At 47.9% G+C, this 17,957-nt stretch overlaps 1 protein-coding gene across 1 annotated transcript in view; it reads left to right on the forward strand.

Annotated features, from left to right (window-relative positions):
* Window positions 1-15,184, forward strand: part of LOC143831233 (uncharacterized) — a 29,288-nt gene extending 14,104 nt beyond the window's left edge. The window contains exons 2-9 of the mRNA XM_077324294.1: window positions 2,699-2,967; window positions 4,373-4,534; window positions 5,202-5,280; window positions 6,751-6,813; window positions 10,685-11,100; window positions 11,826-11,984; window positions 12,555-12,630; window positions 13,631-15,184. Of these exons, the coding sequence (XP_077180409.1) occupies window positions 2,829-2,967; window positions 4,373-4,534; window positions 5,202-5,280; window positions 6,751-6,813; window positions 10,685-11,100; window positions 11,826-11,984; window positions 12,555-12,630; window positions 13,631-13,697 (1,161 nt within the window). The 5' untranslated portion in view covers window positions 2,699-2,828 and the 3' untranslated portion in view covers window positions 13,698-15,184. The remainder of the gene's footprint in view (window positions 1-2,698; window positions 2,968-4,372; window positions 4,535-5,201; window positions 5,281-6,750; window positions 6,814-10,684; window positions 11,101-11,825; window positions 11,985-12,554; window positions 12,631-13,630) is intronic.
* The last annotated feature ends 2,773 nt before the right edge of the window (window positions 15,185-17,957 follow it).

The raw sequence follows: 17,957 nt of genomic DNA on the forward strand, positions 1-17,957 counted from the left end.
ATTTTCATAAGGGAGACCAGTAGTCATTTGGAAGGCCATTGCATTAATTCGGGAGATGAATGTGAGGCCTGCCTTTGGCTCATGAGCACACAAAGAAGACAACAGCAAAAAAAAAAAAAAAAAAAGGTGGGGCAGTGGGGTAGATCAATGGGCACTCCCTGGTGTCAAACTGCAACTCTGGCTATCTTGTCTCTCCTTCCTCTTGCCTCTAGAGCAGGGGTAGTCAAACTGAGGCCCTCCAGATGTCCATGGACTACAATTCCCATGAGCAAGGGTCCATGGACATCTGGAGGGCCACAGTTTGACAACCCCTGCTCTAGAGGTAGGGGTGGGGTGGGGATAAGGGGGGTTCCGCCATGTTGTTGGGGTTGCTTGGGTTTATTGTATCTTATATTTTTGCATCCATCTGTAACCCGCCACGAGCCGGCTTGAGAGTGGCGCATAACAAATTGAATAATAATAATTAAAAAAAAGAAATCCTGTTCCACCTAATGTGCCAGAGGTTCACACTGAACTTCACCACATTCTTTGTCTACTTCTTTCCGTTCTTTTTCAAGACAAATCTACTGCTTCTTCACTCTGATTGCCGTTCAGGCAGCATGGAGGGGCTGCCTCCATAAGAACATCAGGCTCTGATGCTGAGGTTTTAATGCTGTTTGCAATCTCAATGGCGCATTGTTTTATCCATAGGCTCAAAAGAAGCCAGGACCATTGGGCGTTCAGTCAGCTCGTTATTGGGATCTCAGCATGATGTTCCAAGAGGCAGAACTGAACTGAGAAACCCCTGAGAAAAACCCAGCTTATACACAGTAGCAAAAAATGGATCTTCCCAGCAGGGCATGCTATTGGTCAATTTCAGGGGTTCCACAGACTAGTCGTGCATTGGTCAATTTCATTGCCAGCTCCGATCCTGCCTTGGACCTCAAGCTGGATCTTCGCGCCTTCCGGTTGGCCCCTCTGCTTGTCAGTCCGGGAGCAAGGGACCAATCCGGGATCTCAATCCTGGACTCGGCCCACCCTGACTCCCCTTAGCCTTTTATTTATACCGCAGAGTGCGGTATACAGATATTTGTATTTTAACCTATTTTGTTGCTCAGCCTTCAGGTTCCCGACTATCTTGGTGTTTGTCCATGAGCCTAGCAATCAGGACTTAACACCAAAAGTTATTAGTAAGACATCAAAACACATTGTTGATGAATGTTGCAAATGTCAAGATGCTATCAGATCTTTCTGATGAGGAAATTTCGGATCAAAGTTCTTGTTCGATGTATTGTTCCTTTACATTCCATGTGAACTGCCCTGAGGGGAGGGCAGTATACTAATGTAAGAAATAAATGATAAATTGCAAGCAGTGCTTAAATGTAAATTTGCATTGGATCCAAAGAATATGTTGTTAAGCATTTTGTCCACAGGTATACCAAAACAGGGTGCTGAATTCTTCTTTCATGCAACAACAGCAACAAGACTCAGGGCACTTCCGCACATCAGTAAAAATAGCATTACGCCAGCTGAATGGTAAAGCACTAAATCTTTTCACACTTCACAACCCCTCCTCATGTTTTTGCTGTCTCGCCTTTGTCTGCCACCTTTTCACCCTCCACATCTGCTGTTGAAAATGGCAGAAGAGAGCAACGTGCTTTATACGCAACTCGCTTCCGTCTGTCAAACGATTCAGGCAACCAATCCCCTTTCTCCAACAGTTTAAAGGTCCCGTGGTGCCTGCTAATTTTTGTTTTTAATTCATACTTCCCAGTTGCAATGCCTATGGATGGAATCATAGATGCATAGTGCTTTTTTAACACCACCTCTTAGAGGATCACGAGTCCTCTGATACATCTAAAAATATAATTCCTAATATTGTTCCAGCTTGGTGTAGTGCTTGGGAGTGCGGGCTTCCAATCTGGTGAGCCAGGTTTAATTGAATGCTCCCCCACATGCAGCCAGCTGGGTGACCTTGGGCTCGCCACAGCATTGATAAAGCTGTTCTAACCAAGCAGTAATATCAGGGCTCTCTCAGCCTCACCTCCCTCACTGGATGTCTGTTGGGGGGAGAGGAAAGGAAAGGGGATTATAAGCCGCTTTGAGACTCCCTCAGGTAGAGAAAAGTGGCCTATATTATTTTTGGATTGTGTGAGCCAAAAAGCAGATGCAAGATGAAACAAAAACAAACAAACAAACAAACAAAAACAGAACCCCACCTGGTTGTTTACTCCCCAAACAAAAACTCAGCAAGCGGACTTTTTGTTACCACATAGACCGTTTATGCACTGGAGGTTTCATGCTGGGCTGCAGGCTGGAGTTTTAGTCATGGCAGGTTGCCCCACCTCTTCCTGCACCCACACGGGGGAGCATTTGGCCCAATGCACCTCATCTGCCCACAAATTGTGCTCCTGCACGAGAGCCAGGGCAGTGAAGTGCCCAGTGCATAAACGGTCATAGATGCTCACCTAATGTGATGAGTTTCGACAGATTCAATCAAGGTGATCCAGCCCAAAGCTCACCTTCTTGGAAACCACGGTATCTCCAAACTAATGCATGCTCTCCCCGCCACTTGTAGCCTTGCAGTCTTGTTCTCCGACAGGTTTGTTTCTTTGTCAGATGGGTATTTTTGCCATTGGTCAATGGGCTGTCCTCTTCCCTTTACTATCCAGGGAGCAAGAGAAAACAATGCCAATTAAGTAATTAGCATGTAAATCAGTTCCAGGAAAATCATCAGCCGTCTTCCTGCTCGCCGGCTATGTCCTAATGCAAAGGCCAGAGGCCTGGCCTATAAAAGCCCATGGGGAATCTGGGCTAAGCTCTGCCTCACCCTCCAAGAAGCTGCAGCCATGAAGATCCAGGGTCTCGCCGCTCTCCTCTTCTTCTTGATTGCCGCAAATGAAGCCAAAGTGATGGAAAAATGCGAAGTGGCCAAGATCCTGAAAAGCCATGACATGGATGGTTTCCACGGTGCCTCCCTGGGGGACTGTAAGTTTGCTCTTCATTTTCATTCCTTTCTGTTCTTAAGTGCTAGGGCCCAGGCCCAAGGAGGGGTTTGGGTCGCGTCACTCCCTGTGGAAACTCTCATTTCCGAGGGAAACAAAAAGTGTTCTTCTCCGAATTTCTATTCTATCACCTCGCTGTTGGCCTCAGGCTTCAGAGTGGGGCTGTCATAGAGTCAGAGAGAGGCTCGGACGCAGAATATTCTTTCCCACTCTGCTCGGCAGCTCTCCCTTGGATGGGTCAAATGCTACTGTGCGGGAACCTTCCTTCCTTTGGCTTTTGGTACCTACTCTCCACACCTTGGCGTAGCGGTTAAGAGCGGCGGCTTCTAATCTGGAGAGCCGGGATTGATTCCCTGCTCCTCCGCATGTAGCCAGCTGGGTGACTTTGGACTAGTCACAGTCCTGCTGGAGCTGTTCTCACAGAGCAATTCTCGCAGAGCTCTCTCAGCCCCACCTACCTCGCAGGGTGTCTGTTGTGGGGAGAGGAAAGGAAGGTGACTGTAAGCCACTTTGAGACTCCTTCAGGTAGAGAAAAGCAGCATATAAGAACCAACTCTTCTTCTTCTTCAGTAATATCAGGGCTCCCTCAGCCTCACCTCCCTCACAGGGTGTCTGTTGTGGGGAGAGGAAAGGAAGGCGACTGTAAGCCACTTTGAGATTCCTTTGGGCAGAGAAAAGCTGGGTACACAAACCAAGTCACCTGATTAGAGGCCACTGATGTTAACCACGACACCAAGCTGGCTCTATACCTTGCACACACACAGGAGAAGAGTTGGTTCTTATATGCGGCTTGTCTCTACCCGAAGGAGCCTCAAAGCAGCTCACATTCGCCTTCCCTTTCCTCTCCCCACAACAGGCACTCTGTGAGGGAGGTGAGGCTGAGAGAGCCCTGATCTTACTGCTCGGTCAGAACAGTTTTATCAGTGCTGTGGCGAGTCCAAGGTCACCCAGCCAGCTGTCTGCGGGGAAGGAACGGGGAATCAAACCTGGCTCGCCAGATTAGAAGTCCATGCTCCTCACCATGACACCAAGTTGATGCGCCTCTCCATCGAAGCCACAGGCTTACAACAGACTTCACAATTTATTCAGACAAGAGAGAACTTGAGGGCATGCAAGGAGAACCCATGACCTTCAGCAATTCTGAGGGATCCCCACGTTCTGCCTGGAGACCGGCCTCCCTAGTTCCGTGACATTTCTGCGGAGAGTTCTGTTTGGCTTTGGGTGTTGAAATCTTGAAGTAGATCCTTCCCCTGGGCTCCTTCAGGAGTACTGAAAACGTTTAGAAGGTTGGAAACCTAGTGGCAAAACATATGTTTCTGCACAGTTATTCCCTACTGCCGTTTCCTTGAAAATGTCCCCCTTCCCCTTTTCTGCTCCATTTGTTGCAGGGGTCTGCATGGCGCATTACGAGAGCGGTTTCAATACTGCAGCCGTGGGGCCCCCAAATACGGACGGCAGCCAAGACTTTGGGATTTTTCAGATAAACAGCAAATACTGGTGCGCCCATAACAAACTTCCATCGCACAACGGGTGCAATACCAACTGCAACAGTAAGTACCATGCTCATGTTGGCCTGTCTAGACAAAGGTCTGTGAAATCTCTCGAACGTGGATCAAGATGGGGAGCCATGTTTGTCTGTAGGAGTAGAAAGAATCCAGGAGGAGCACCTTGAAGAATAACAACATTTGTGGCAGGGAAAGAGCTTTCAGGAGTCAAGAAGACTCAAGGAAGCCAATAAAAGCGTAGGACTGCCCTAGTCTCAATCGTAGGCCTGGCGGAAAAGTTCCATCTTGCAGGCCCCTGCAGACCTTTGTCAGCTCCGTCAGGGCCCAGGTCTCAACAAGCAACTAATTCCGCCATGTTGGAGACTTGGTGGATGGCCTTGGGACTAGGAACCACTGGCAGATTGGGGTTTGCAGAATGTAATGCCTTTTGGGGATGTATAAACTCAATAATGCTATTGTATTGAAGATTCCCCTGAAGAATCCTTTTATGGACAAGATGTGTTTAAAAATGAGCAATAAGATAAATTTGTCGATGTGGCGCCATTGTCCTTGGTCTTGTTCTCCCTTGAGAAAAGTGAGAAAGTTCCAGAAGACTTCCCTGTACAATGAGAACGTTCCTGTGGACCCAATCCAGAGAGTCATTTGCAGAAAGAGTTTGAAAGAACCGGGACATTTGAAGCTCCTGTGTCTCCTAACCATTTTTCCCCTGCAGGTTTCCTGAACGATGACATCACAGATGACATTGTGTGCGCTAAGAGGATCATCCAGGACCCCAACAAGATGAATGCCTGGTGAGTCCTCCTCAACTTATCCCTCTGCTTGTGAGAGTCAACAGCAGCCTGTGAAGTTATAATAGGGACTAGGGGTGGTCTTAGCCAATGGTTAACATGGGAAACTTCTCAAGCCTGAGAGTCCTCAATCAACCATGCCTCCACACCTGATAGGAGCAAAAGAAGAAGAGTAAGGTCATGTTGAGCAGGGGGTTGGACTAGATGGCATGTGTGGCCCCTTCCAACTCTATGATTCTATGATTCTATGTTTCATCCAAGGCTCAGTCAACTAACATATACACGACCATGCAAAATTTGCTAAAGATCCCTGGCCCCAGAGAAGCAAAACTGGCCTTAGCCAGAGCCAGGGCCTTCTCTGCGCTGGCACCAGCCTAGTGGAACGTTCTCCTGAGATCAAGGTTCTGCAGAACCTAAAGCAATTCTGCAAGGCCTGCAAGACAACGTTGTCCCACCAAGACTATAGAAACATCAGCAGTAACTGGCCTCCATATGTAGACTATATCATCAATCACCCGTGCCTCCACCCCCCTGATCATCAAGATGCCATACAGGACATTCCATCTCAGCACTTTATTCTACCTCCTTGGTCAAGGTTGAGGCCAGGCGAGCTTCTCTAGGGCCGGGAACAACCAACAAATCAGTATCTGCAGAGCGTAAAGCCCTGTGGGGGGTGCAGGGCAAGAGATGGTCCCTCAGATATGTGGGTTCCAGACCACGAAGGGCCTTTAACCAAGAATACCAGATTGATAGGTTATGACTAGCCAGCTGTTGGGTGCTGGGAGGGCGGAAGAGGTGGGAGGGAAGCCCGAGATTTAGGCCTGGCAGAAGAGTTCCATCTTACAGGCCCTGCAGAACTTAGGACATTGATTTGTTGTTGCTGAGCAAAACACCCTCTGGGGGGTGTATGGAGACAGGAGGCCCCTTTGATACACCGGACACAGACCACATATGGCCTTGAAGGCAAGAACCGGAATCTTGAGGTGAACCCAGAACTCTACTGGGAGTTGTACAAATGGGGGTAGCTAGAAGCATGGTACTCAAATACTTTGGCCACCTCATGAGAAGGAAGGACTCCCTGGAGAAGACCCTAATGCTGGGAGCGATCGAGGGCAAAAGAGGAAGGGGACGACAGAGAATGAGGTGGCTGGATGGAGTCACTGAAGCAGTAGGTGCAAACTTAAATGGACTCCATGGAATGGTAGAGGACAGGAAGGCCTGGAGGATCATTGTCCATGGGGCCGCGATGGGTTGGACACGACTTCGCACCTAACAACAACAAGATGCATGGTTTGCTTGGGTGCTTAATCGGCCGCTGTCAAGAGACATTGAATGGGAAGGTTGATGGAGCCTCTCTTGGAAGCGACCTGAACCTCTATCTCCAAGAAGGCCCACCTTCCCTGGAGCTGTCCAAGAAAGAGGCCTGTGACCGATGCATTCCCTCCTGCTCATTCCTCTTTTTATGACTTTTAGGGTTGCCTGGGTAAGAAACTGCAAGGGGAAAGACCTCTCAGAATGGACTAGGGGCTGCAATCTGTGAGGACCTGAGCACCAGCACTTCTCTTCATGCTCTGCCAATGAAAGGAGACCTCGCCGTTCTTTGGATTCATCCAGTTCTTCTTGTTGTACATGTGTATTGGGTGGGGAGAATGCCTGTCGTTGCATACGAACAAGAAGTTAATTGAAAAATGTCTGTGGGGGGGGGGCAGAGCAGATTTTTGCTTTGAGTGAATGGTTTCCCTCCCTCAAAACCTTCAATAAATTGAGTGCAATCACATCCGAATGTGCTGTTTTGATGAATGGGTGAAAGGGAAATTAAGTAAGGTGTCCAGATCCTTCCTGGACACCATCAAGAGTTGGGGGGTAGGGTTGCCACCTCTGTGAAAACTCCTAGAAATTTGGGGGTGGGACCAGGAAAGGACAGTAGGCTTGGAGGAAAAACCTTCAGCTAGTTCCCCTGAAGCCTGACTGGGGTGGAAAAGGAACTCCCAAGGTGACCCGAGTACTTCTAGAACTGTTAGCCAAGGCCTTCTCAACCAGAGTTTCATGAAACCCTGGGGGTTCCTGAATGGGTGGGAGTTAATTAATTTTTAATATTTTTTTATGTGTTAAACATTTATCAGATGATATGACCATATAGAGCCTCTTGCAGCGCAGGGTGGTAAGGCAGCGGATGTGCTGTCTGAAGCTCTGCTCATGAGGCTGGGAGTTCGATCCCAGCAGCCGGCTCAAGGTTGACTCAGCCTTCCATCCTTCCGAGGTCGGTAAAATGAGTACACAGCTTGCTGGGGGGTAAATGGTAATGACTGGGGAAGGCACTGGCAAACCACCCCGTATTGAGTCTGCCATGAAAACGCTGGAGGGCGTCACCCCAAGGGTCAGACATGACCCGGTGCTTGCACAGGGGATACCTTTACCTTTATGACCATATATGGTCATGTCAACCTGCCCCTTCTCCCACAATGGCCAATGATGGGCCTGGAAGGGGTGGGAAGGGGAGGAGCCTTTGTGCGCTTCAGCTGCCGAAGCAGCCAGCACCATGGTGTGGGGGGGGGGGACGGGCGGCGCCAGTCTCAGTGCCACGGTGCTGCCCACTTCAGACTCCAACAGCCACCTTGGCAGCCGAATCGCACAACCCTAATCATAACTATATACATGGACAGAGTCTGAACTGGTGGTAACTGAGTGGGAAAGAAAGTGGCGTCATGGTAGACAACTCACTGGCGATGTTGACTCAGAGAGTGACCGCCATAAAAATGCCATGCCGGGGATTGAAATCCAATCAGCCAATGGCATCATACCCAAGAATAAATCTATATCTATTGATTGAACACCTCTCTTGGTTTCGTCTCGGAGTGGTTGCATCAATTTTAGTTATTGAAGTCTGGTTGTAGCCAGGAAATGTTAACATATGGGGAGGGGGAGGAAAAGGAGGGCAAAGGAGGCTGGAGTGAGGCCCGATATTTCTACAGTTGTTATCTAGCTCAGGGGTAGTCTATTTGTGGGCCTCCAGATGTTCATGGACTACAATTCCCATTAGCCCCTGCCAGCAAATGCTGTGGGTTTGGGCCACTGTGTGACACAGAGTGTTGGACTAGATGGGCCCTTGGCCTGATCCAACATGGCTTCTCTTAGGTTCTTAAAGCCACTGATGGACCTCCTGGTGGCACCTGGGTTTGGGCCACTGTGTGACACAGAATGTTGGACTGGATGGGCCATTGGCCTGATCCAACATGGCTTCTCTTAGGTTCTTAAAGCCACTGATGGACCTCCTGGTGGCACCTGGGTTTGGGCCACTGTGTGACACAGAATGTTGGACTAGATGGGCCCTTGGCCTGATCCAACATGGCTTCTCTTAGGTTCTTAAGCCTGCTAGTGGACCTCCTGCTGGCACTTGGGTTTGGGCCACTGTGTGACACAGAGCGTTGGACTGGATGGGCCATTGGCCTGATCCAACATGGCTTCTCTTATGTTCTTAAAGGTCTTGTGGAGCTCCTGATGGTCCCTGGGTTTTGGCTACTGATCCAACATGGCTTCTCTTATGTTCTAATGCTCACACATTCAAGGCCTTGTGTGTGTGTTTTTCTTTACTCAAGGCATTTTCCCACCTTTGTTAGAAGTTTGTCTTTCTGGATAAAAGCCAGCTCAGTCCCCCTGTGTATTGTTATAGTTTTCTATGTACTAATCTATCTTTTCTGCCTGACAAGTCTTTTTTTTTCTGCTTAGGCTATCTCAAATACGTTCCCTCAGCTCTCAAACTCTCCTCCCGCCCCACCATCGTTATGTCACTCTGATATGGCCTTTGATTAATACCTAGCATTTTAACACAACGAGAATTCACAAAGCACAGACTTTGAGTTACATCAGCAGAAATTACTTCATGGCTGAATGATACCTCCATTCAGCTTCTATCCCTGCTCTGACTGTTGACCTCATGGATGCCAAAAGGCTTCTGGGTAATTCATGACTTCTATTGTTTGTGCCCAGTGGTTGGTTCTGCCCCCCTTCAGAGTTGGCTGCCTTTCCTGCCCCAGAGTTTCACATAGCAAGGCTGAACTGAGAAGCCGGGTGCCAAGGTGCGGTACTCCTTCCCTTGACATTCAAATGGCCAATGAGTTCAAAGCCTAAAACTCTCCTCTTGATAGCTACCTGCATGGTGTAGTGGTTAAGAGCAGCAGCTTCTAATCTGGCAGGCCGGGGTGGATTCCTCGCTCCTCCCCATGCAGCCAGCTGCAAAACCTTGGGCTTATCACAACCTTGATAGTGCTGTCCTGATCAAGCAGTCTTATTAGGGCTCCCTCAGCCCCACCTACCTCAGAGGGTGTCTGTTGTGGGGAGAGGAAGGAAAAGCCATTGTCAGCCACTTTGAGACTCCTTCAGGCAGTGCAAAGTGGGGTATAAAACACAACTCTTGTTCTCTCAAGGTGTCACATTCCCGCCAACTCCTCAATGAACCACTCATCAGAGCAGCAAAAGGTGGTATAATGGGAAAGCGAGAAAGAATATGAGAGGCTTCTTGTTGAAGCTCATTTGCTAGTGACCTACAGATCAGAAGAAGAATAGATGGCTTTTATAGGCTAGCTGGGAGGTCCCTCCCGAGAATTGATGGTGTCTCATTGACAGCTGTAGGCTGTCATGTATCCATCACTGGGAGACATGCCTTTCTCTTCCAGCCTCCCTTTCCCCCAGTCTCTGTTCCTCCTGATATTCCTGTTCTCTTCTGTGAGTGGTACTCTTTGGGGTTTGTAAGGAATGCAAACGACCTTGTCCGACTGTTCATGCCGGAGCGTAGATGCATTTGAAGTATGGTTTCGCTTTGTCGTTGACTTTGCATAACCGTGAGAACCCCCTTTGGCGCGCACATTTCTGGGAGGAGGGACATGGTATATCTGTTCCTGGAAAACTCCATTAGGGGTCTTCAACGATGTATGGTCTGTGATGGCATCTTCCAGGGCAGTGGTCCCCAACCCCCGGTCCGGGGACCGGTACCGGTCCATAGATCAGTTGGTACATCCCTCAGCAAAAGACTACCCCCCCGGGCCTCAGTAAAATTGTCAAGCGTTGACCGGTCCCTGGTGATAAAAAGGTTGGGGACCACTGTTCCAGGGGATGCTCCCTTAAGGCTTCCAATAAAGCTACTTCTATTCATCTCGACGATGAGCTCCAAGTCTGCTTTGGTGTCTTCAGGAGTGCAGGTCCTCAGAGTCATCACGTAGACTGTGGTTGCATTCTGTGCTATCATTGGATAAACAAGTGTCCACGGTAGGATGGTCGGCATTTCTTCACTTACACCAGACCCACCAGCTGGCTCCTTAGTTGCCTGGGTCAGACCTTGCCACATCGATCCATGGAACAATTACCTCCAGACTGGACTACTGCAATTCACTCACCTTAGTTTGTGTTTCAGAATTACTGGCGGTACAGCACGAGCAGTTTGGCCGTCCTCCAGACTGAATGGAATTTTGGGATTGTTTAGCTGGGGAACAATGCTGCGCTGGACGGCTTTGGTTTTGGAAATCTGTGAACAAGTTCTAGTAACTGGTGATGGTAGCTCGAAGTTTCCTTGGGCTGGGCTGCCACAGCACTTGATCTATTTCCTGCCGAATCAACGGGGCAGTTCCACCTCTGACTGGCAGCCTATAAAGGCCCCAGTCGTCCTTCACGTAGCCACCACTGTTGAGATGACGACTCATGACTTAGCACGTCTCTTGCTCCTGCTTTTGGTGGCCCAAAATGGCGCCATCGTCCTTGACAGGTGCAGCCTGGCCGCCATATTGAAGGAAAATGGCATGGAAGGATTTGCAGGTGGCAAAGTAGCAGATTGTAAGTGCTTCCCTTTCCCCTCTGCTTGTATTCGTTGGTGTATGTGTAAGGGGAGGGGGGGATTTTGGATGTGGAGGGAGGGAGGGAGGGAGGGAGGGAGGAGGGAAGGAAGGAAGGAAGGAAGGAAGGAAGGAAGGAAGGAAGGAAGGAAGGAAGGAAGGAAGGAAGGAAGGAAAAGCTCAAGGAACTGGGGAGGAAGGAAGGAAGGAAGGAAGGAAGGAAGGAAGGAAGGAAGGAAGGAAGGAAGGAAGGAAGGAAGGAAGGAAGGGAGGGAGGGAGGGAGGGAGGGAGGGAGGGAGGGATTGAAGGAAGGAAGGAAGGAAGGAAGGAAGGAAGGAAGGAAGGAAGGAAGGAAGGAAGGAAGAAAGAAAGAAAGAAAGAAAGAAAGAAAGAAAGAAAGAAAGAAAGAAAGAAAGAAAGAAAGAAAGAAAGAAAGAAAGAAAGAAAGAAAGAAAGAAAGAAAGAAAGGTGGCCAGCCGGCCGGCAGGCCAGCCAGCAGGCCAGCCTCTGGAAAACAAATCACAAATCCCAGTTTGTCCGACCCTTTCTGTGCGTCAGATTCCTCTTGATCACTCACAAAACATTGTTTAAGCATCTAGTCAACGTGTCAGGCTGAGCCCCAACCCCAAAAGGTACGCCTTCCAAAAGCTACACGACAGGGAATTCCACCTGGAAAGATGTGTCTACTGACCTCATTTGCTGTCACCTGCTTTCTCGACCCACAGGGGTTTGTTTGGTGGCTCACAGTAGCCGCTTCAACACCTCAGCCATCAGGGTGGGCCCAAAAGCCACCAGTTACGGACTCTTCCTCTTCAGTGGGCGGTGGTGGTGTGAAGACTTCAAGACGCCAGTCAAGCGCAACAAATGCAACTTACTTTGTGACGGTAAAGGAATCTTCACTTTACAGCATGCTTTTGAATAAGACATTATATATTTATATTTATATTTATATTTATATTTATATTTATATTTATATTTATATTTATATTTATATTTATATTTATATTTATATTTATATTTATATTCACACACACACATACAAGAGCCCCTTGTGGCGCAGAGTGGTAAGGCAGCTGGCATGCTGTCTGAAGCTCTGCTCATGAGGCTGGGAGTTCGATCCCAGCAGCCGGCTCAAGGTCGACTCAGCCTTCCATCCTTCCGAGGTCGGTAAAATGAGTACCCAGCTTGCTGGGGGGTAAACGGTAATGACTGGGGAAGGCACTGGCAAACCACCCCGTATTGAGTCTGCCATGAAAACGCTAGAGGGCGTCACCCCAAGGGTCAGACATGACTCGGTGCTTGCACAGGGGATACCTTTACCTTTACCTTTAATTGAATATCTGACTTGATCGTGCATGTATAGGAAACCAGTCAGCCTTTAATAATTTAATTATGAGTATGCTTTTCTAGACATTTTACCCTTTCTGACTCTGTCTTCATCTTCTCCCTTCCAGCGCTATGCGATGATGACATCACCGATGACATCAATTGTGCGAAGAAGGTTGTACAAGCGACTGGCTTGTGGCCTTGGTAAACAACAGATCACCTTTGTCCCTATATGCAATCTTGAATATCCTTTGTAGAGGTACAAATGGCAAGAATGGACTGGCCATTGAACTGGCGCTCTAGAGTGCCCCTGGTGGCCAAGAATCTGTGCCAAGCCTCAAGATCAGGGGTAGTCAAACTGCGCCCCTCCAGATGTCCATGGACTACAATTCCCATGAGCCCCCTGCCAGCGAGTGCTGGCAGGGGGCTCATGGGAATTGTAGTCCATGGACATCTGGAGGGCCGCAGTTTGACTACCCCTGCTCAAGATGTTCTTCCAAGATCTCAAAGCCCCTTGACACAGATATTTTAGGGTTAAAAGTAATATACACTGGCAGTTCGCTTATGGCAATCAGGCTTTGAGCATTCAAAATACAAGAAAAATGTAATCAAAATAAAAACAGTACACATAGTCCATCCACGTGCCAAGAAAGGATATAAAGGAAATGTGAGAACATAGTCCTTTTACCCTACACTCGATAGTTGGCTGAACAAAGTTTAATTAGGACAAGTTTTTATTTCTTGAATTTTCAGACTATTATTCCCTAGGACCTCCTCCCATTCCATGGTCTCTGGAAGATATTCACGGTTCAGCCTCTATAAACATACTTTGGCAATATCTATGTTATATGAGCCTCTTGTGGCGCAGAGGGGTAAGGCAGCAGACATGCAGTCTGAAAGCTCTGCCCATGAGGCTGGGAGTTCGATCCCAGCAGCCAGCTCACGGTTGACTCAGCCTTCCATCCTTCCGAGGACGGTAAAATGAGTACCCAGCTTGCTGGGGGGTCAACGGTAATGACTGGGGAAGGCACTGGCAAACCACCCTGTATTGAGTCTGCCATGAAAACGCTAGAGGGCGTCACCCCAAGGGTCAGACATGACTTGGTGCTTGCACAGGGGATGCCTTTACCTTTTTATATTGTAGGAGAACAAAAATCTGAGTTCAATGATCGATTGCATTTTGACCAAGACATTTTCATTGCAGGGTTGAATGGAGGAAGCATTGCCAAGGAAAAGACCTGAGCCAGTATGTTGTGGACTGTGAACGTTAAGAAGCAAGCCCTATGCCTCAAGTCAGTGTTTCCCTCCTATAGTGTCCCATAGGACAAATACCAAACATTCAGCCATTGATTTCCCAAATACCATCTTCCCACCCAAAAGTCCTTGCAAATTCGCCACCTCTGAAAAAGAGCCCCCCGCCTCCACTATCCCACCCAAGGCTCCCCTCAAACCCACTGCCCATGAAAAGGAGCTCCCAAATCTACTCTACCAAGGCTCCCTGCCAACATACTGTCTCCATTACAGAGTCCCCCATACAACCACCAAATAGTCCCCCCAAAGAACTGCTTCTAACAAGGAGCTTTCCAAGCCACCCTCCCACACTAGACTGCCCCCAAACTCACCTTCCCTGCCAAAAAGCCTCCCACATCCACCACTCCACCTGAGATTCCCTCTCAAACCCACCATCTTCAGAGAAGAGTTCTCTATGCCCTCCCCCCCAAAGTTCCCTCCCCAACCACTCTTTCCACCAAGGAGCTGGCAAGCCCTGTGGTGTCTTTGGCAGGCTGAAAGACGTCTCTCAGCAGCAGCCATGCTTCTCAGGAAGTGGAATCCCCAACACTGCAGAAAGAGACAGTGTGACACCTGACGTACCACACACACAAAGCCATTGGCCTGCACCTTGCTGAAGAAAACCGAACCAACTGAAGTAATCACATGCCAAATGAGCACTATGGGCTGATCTAGACTTACAAATTACAAAGAAGGCTTGGAGAGACAGTGGGATTTTTACTTTGGAATGACAGCTAAGACTGTGATGATGAGTTTTTGCTATCGTCTCAGCTGAAGTCTACATATGACTTGCCAACCTCCACTGAATGGCCATTGTTGACAACTGCAACTTCTATTGATATCTAAAGGTGAGCTTGTAGAACTGTGTTTCAGAAGCTCCCTTGCTCTTGAAAACTCTCTTTGAACCAATGAAGAGAATGAAACCTACAGTATTTGTTTACAAATATTTGATGTTGGGCAAAAACTATGATGTCCAAGGTCTCTAGCATGAATGGAATTAGGACCTAGATTGTGCTATTTTTGCCAAAGCAATGAGTTATGGCCCTAAATTTTATAGCTGTTATCTGGATGGACCGTGAGCCGTAACATATTCCGCAAGAAAAAGAAAGTTAGGGGATACGGTACACTACTACAGCTCCATTTTAGGAAAGGGCCAAGTCAAGTGACCAATTGTTAGTGCTGTAATAAATTTAAACACACCTATGTTTTGGGCCTTTCCAGTTATTAGGTCATTTCCAGAGGAAGTCAGTACTCGTATCTATTTAGCAGTAGAATATTCATTTATCTTTGAGGATGCTTATGTATTTTTCTACTATCTGCCTGTCTCCTGGAGGTTAGCCAATGCTCAATAGAAATGAATCCTCCCTGCTCTTATTGTGGCCAGAAGAATCATAGTATCATTGAGTTGGAAAGGGCCATGCAGGCCATCTAGTCCAGGGGTAGTCAAACTGCGGCCCTCCAGATGTCCATGGACTACAATTCCCAGAAGCCCCTGCCAGCATTCGCTGTCAGGGGCTTCTGGGAATTGTATTCCATGGACATCTGGAGGGCCGCAGTTTGACTACCCCTTATCTAGTCCAACCCCCTGCTTACATTACAACACTGGAAAGATAAAAATGCCCACTTCCAGTAATCCAATGGATTGAGGATATTACAACTTGAATCAACTATGTTCATATTTTTAGATATCTGTAAACCTTTTCTTAGAGACTTGTCTGCAGAGACTTGTCCCCACCGTTGTTATATTTTGTTACTTTTATTTATTTGTTTCTGTTTGAGGTAATTAAAATAAAAAAATGAAAAGGTTCGTCCCTTGACTTCTCACCAGTGGATTTGGTTGGGTGGTTCGAATCCATTTACCAAATTCAATTCTGGTTCTGCTACCTCTGGTCCCATGCTGGCCTTGGGGTTTTTCTAATCTCCTCTGAGAAGTTTCTGTACCTTTTAAAGCAAAGGCCTACAAGAAAAGCTTCCCCATCAATTTACTGAAGTTATATTAAAATTCCCCTTTGCCCCGGGAGAGAAGACCGGAAAGGTTCCCGTACCAATTCACGGGGTTCAACAACCACCTTCCTGCCACTCTAGTGAAGACAACTGTTCAGAAATAAACCTTAAAGGTAAAGGTAAAAGGTAAAGGTCTCCCCTGTGCAAGCACCGAGTCATGTCTGACCCTTGGGGTGACGCCCTCCAGCGTTTTCATGGCAGACTCAATACGGGGTGGTTTGCCAGTGCCTTCCCCAGTCATGACCGTTTACCCCCTAGCAGCAAGCAGGGTACTCATTTTACCGCCCTCGGAAGGATGGAAGACTGAGTCAACCTTGAGCCGGCTGCTGGGATCGAACTCCCAGCCTCATGGGCAAAGCTTTCAGACGGCTGCCTTACCACTCTGCGCCACAAGAGGCTCATAAAATAAACCTTACGCTGCCATATTTTCTATATCTACAAAATGCCGGCTTCGTAATGCAATGCAAAGCAAGGAGACATTCACAGCCAAGTGGGTATTTTAAAAGGCCGGGTATGGTGGAAACAGTATAGCCTGGTGTTTCCCACTAATTGTTGGGTGACAGTTCGGAGGACTTCCCTTTCACTTTACCCTACCATTATGCTGGGAGGGGATTAATCCCACCCTCTTGCTCGCCATAGTATACTTGCCCCTGGGTTACTCTTAGGCGGTGGATAGTGGGCGAGTTTAGTTATATGCAGTCCGCTGCTTTTGGACATCTTGGGAAATATTTTCGTAATTATGGAATAGTCCTGGTTTTAGGGGAATGTTATTGGGGTATTTTATTGGGGGGGGGGTTATATATGATGTAACCTGCCACGAGCCATTGGGAATGGCAAGCTAGGAATACAAATATAATATGATATAATAATTATAATAATTTATTTATCATACTTCTATACCGCCCTCCCCGGAGGCTCAGGGCGGTTTACATTATAACAGAGAACAATACATAAAACAGTCTGTAGAACATGTATAACTGATAACTAATAATTGTAACCAAATAACAACACAGTATAACAGTAAACAATATAGTAATACAAACAGGTCCAGGGCTTATTGATGGGATTCTGAGGGGGGGGGGGAGCAGGGGCCCTTGGTCGCTGATTGATTACGTCTGGTCTCGGCCAAATGCCTGGTGGAGGAGCTCCTTTTTGCAGGCCCTGCGGAACCGTTTAAGCTCCGTCAGGGCCCTGATCTCCTCTGGGAGCTCGTTCCACCAGGTGGGGGCCAGAACAGAGAATGCTCTGGCCCTGGCTGAGACCAGGCAGACTTTTTAGGGCCAGGGATCCTTAGCTGATTGGAGGCAGTAGAGCGCAGAGCTCTTTTGGGGGCATAGGCGGGGAGGTGGTTGGGCCCTGTAGTTAGTAACCTCCAAGAGTTCTGAGCTGTTGCACTGCAGCTTTAAGTCCTAAGTTCTCATCACCCTCATGGAAACATGGCTGAAAGAAGGAAGATGCAATTCCTACATATCAGCAACACTGTGCAGTCCGTCTTCCTTGCTTAAGGGGACTGAATTTATACACATACACTTTACGGCTTCTATTTTGGCTCAGCATTGCAAAATCAAGCTAAAAGAATGCATACTACTTAAGTTGTCCTGCAAGCACATATATGGCCAAGGATGCTTGGGCTCCACCTTGTGGCGGTTTTCCCACTGAGCCAAACCCTGAGTTGAAAAAGAATTAAGGATTTCCTCTCAGACGCTTCAGAGAAAGGAGGAAAAGATAGTGATTGTTGCATGCTGAACTAATGTCAGCAGGACCAGGATACATCAAAATATAGGCCAATAGGGTCTGAACGTGCTGAGACTGAGAGGGGGAAATATATGGGGGCTGTAGTAGGTAGCTCAATAAAAGTGTCAACCCTGCAGTGGTGAAAAGGGCAAACTACGTTAGGGATTATTAGGAAAGGGACTGAAAACAAAACAGCCAACATTACAATGTCCTTGGTGTGGCCTCATTTGGAGCAATGTGCACAGTCCTGGCCAATGTCTCTCAAAAACAACACTGCAAAGTTGGAAGAAGTACAGAAAAAAGCATCCAGTATTATTAGGGGGTTGAGTACCTTCCCTATGAAGAAAGGCTGACAACTCCCAGAAATAAAGAAGAAGAGTTAGTACTTATATGCCGCTTTTCTCTACCCAAAGGAGGCTCAAAGCAGCTTACAGTCACCTTCGCTTTCCTCTCCCCACAACAGACACCCTGTGAGGTGAGAGAGCACCGTTCCACATTCCTGC

Source organism: Paroedura picta, chromosome 3 (genome assembly GCF_049243985.1).
Source record: "Paroedura picta isolate Pp20150507F chromosome 3, Ppicta_v3.0, whole genome shotgun sequence".
Lineage (NCBI taxonomy): Eukaryota > Metazoa > Chordata > Lepidosauria > Squamata > Gekkonidae > Paroedura > Paroedura picta.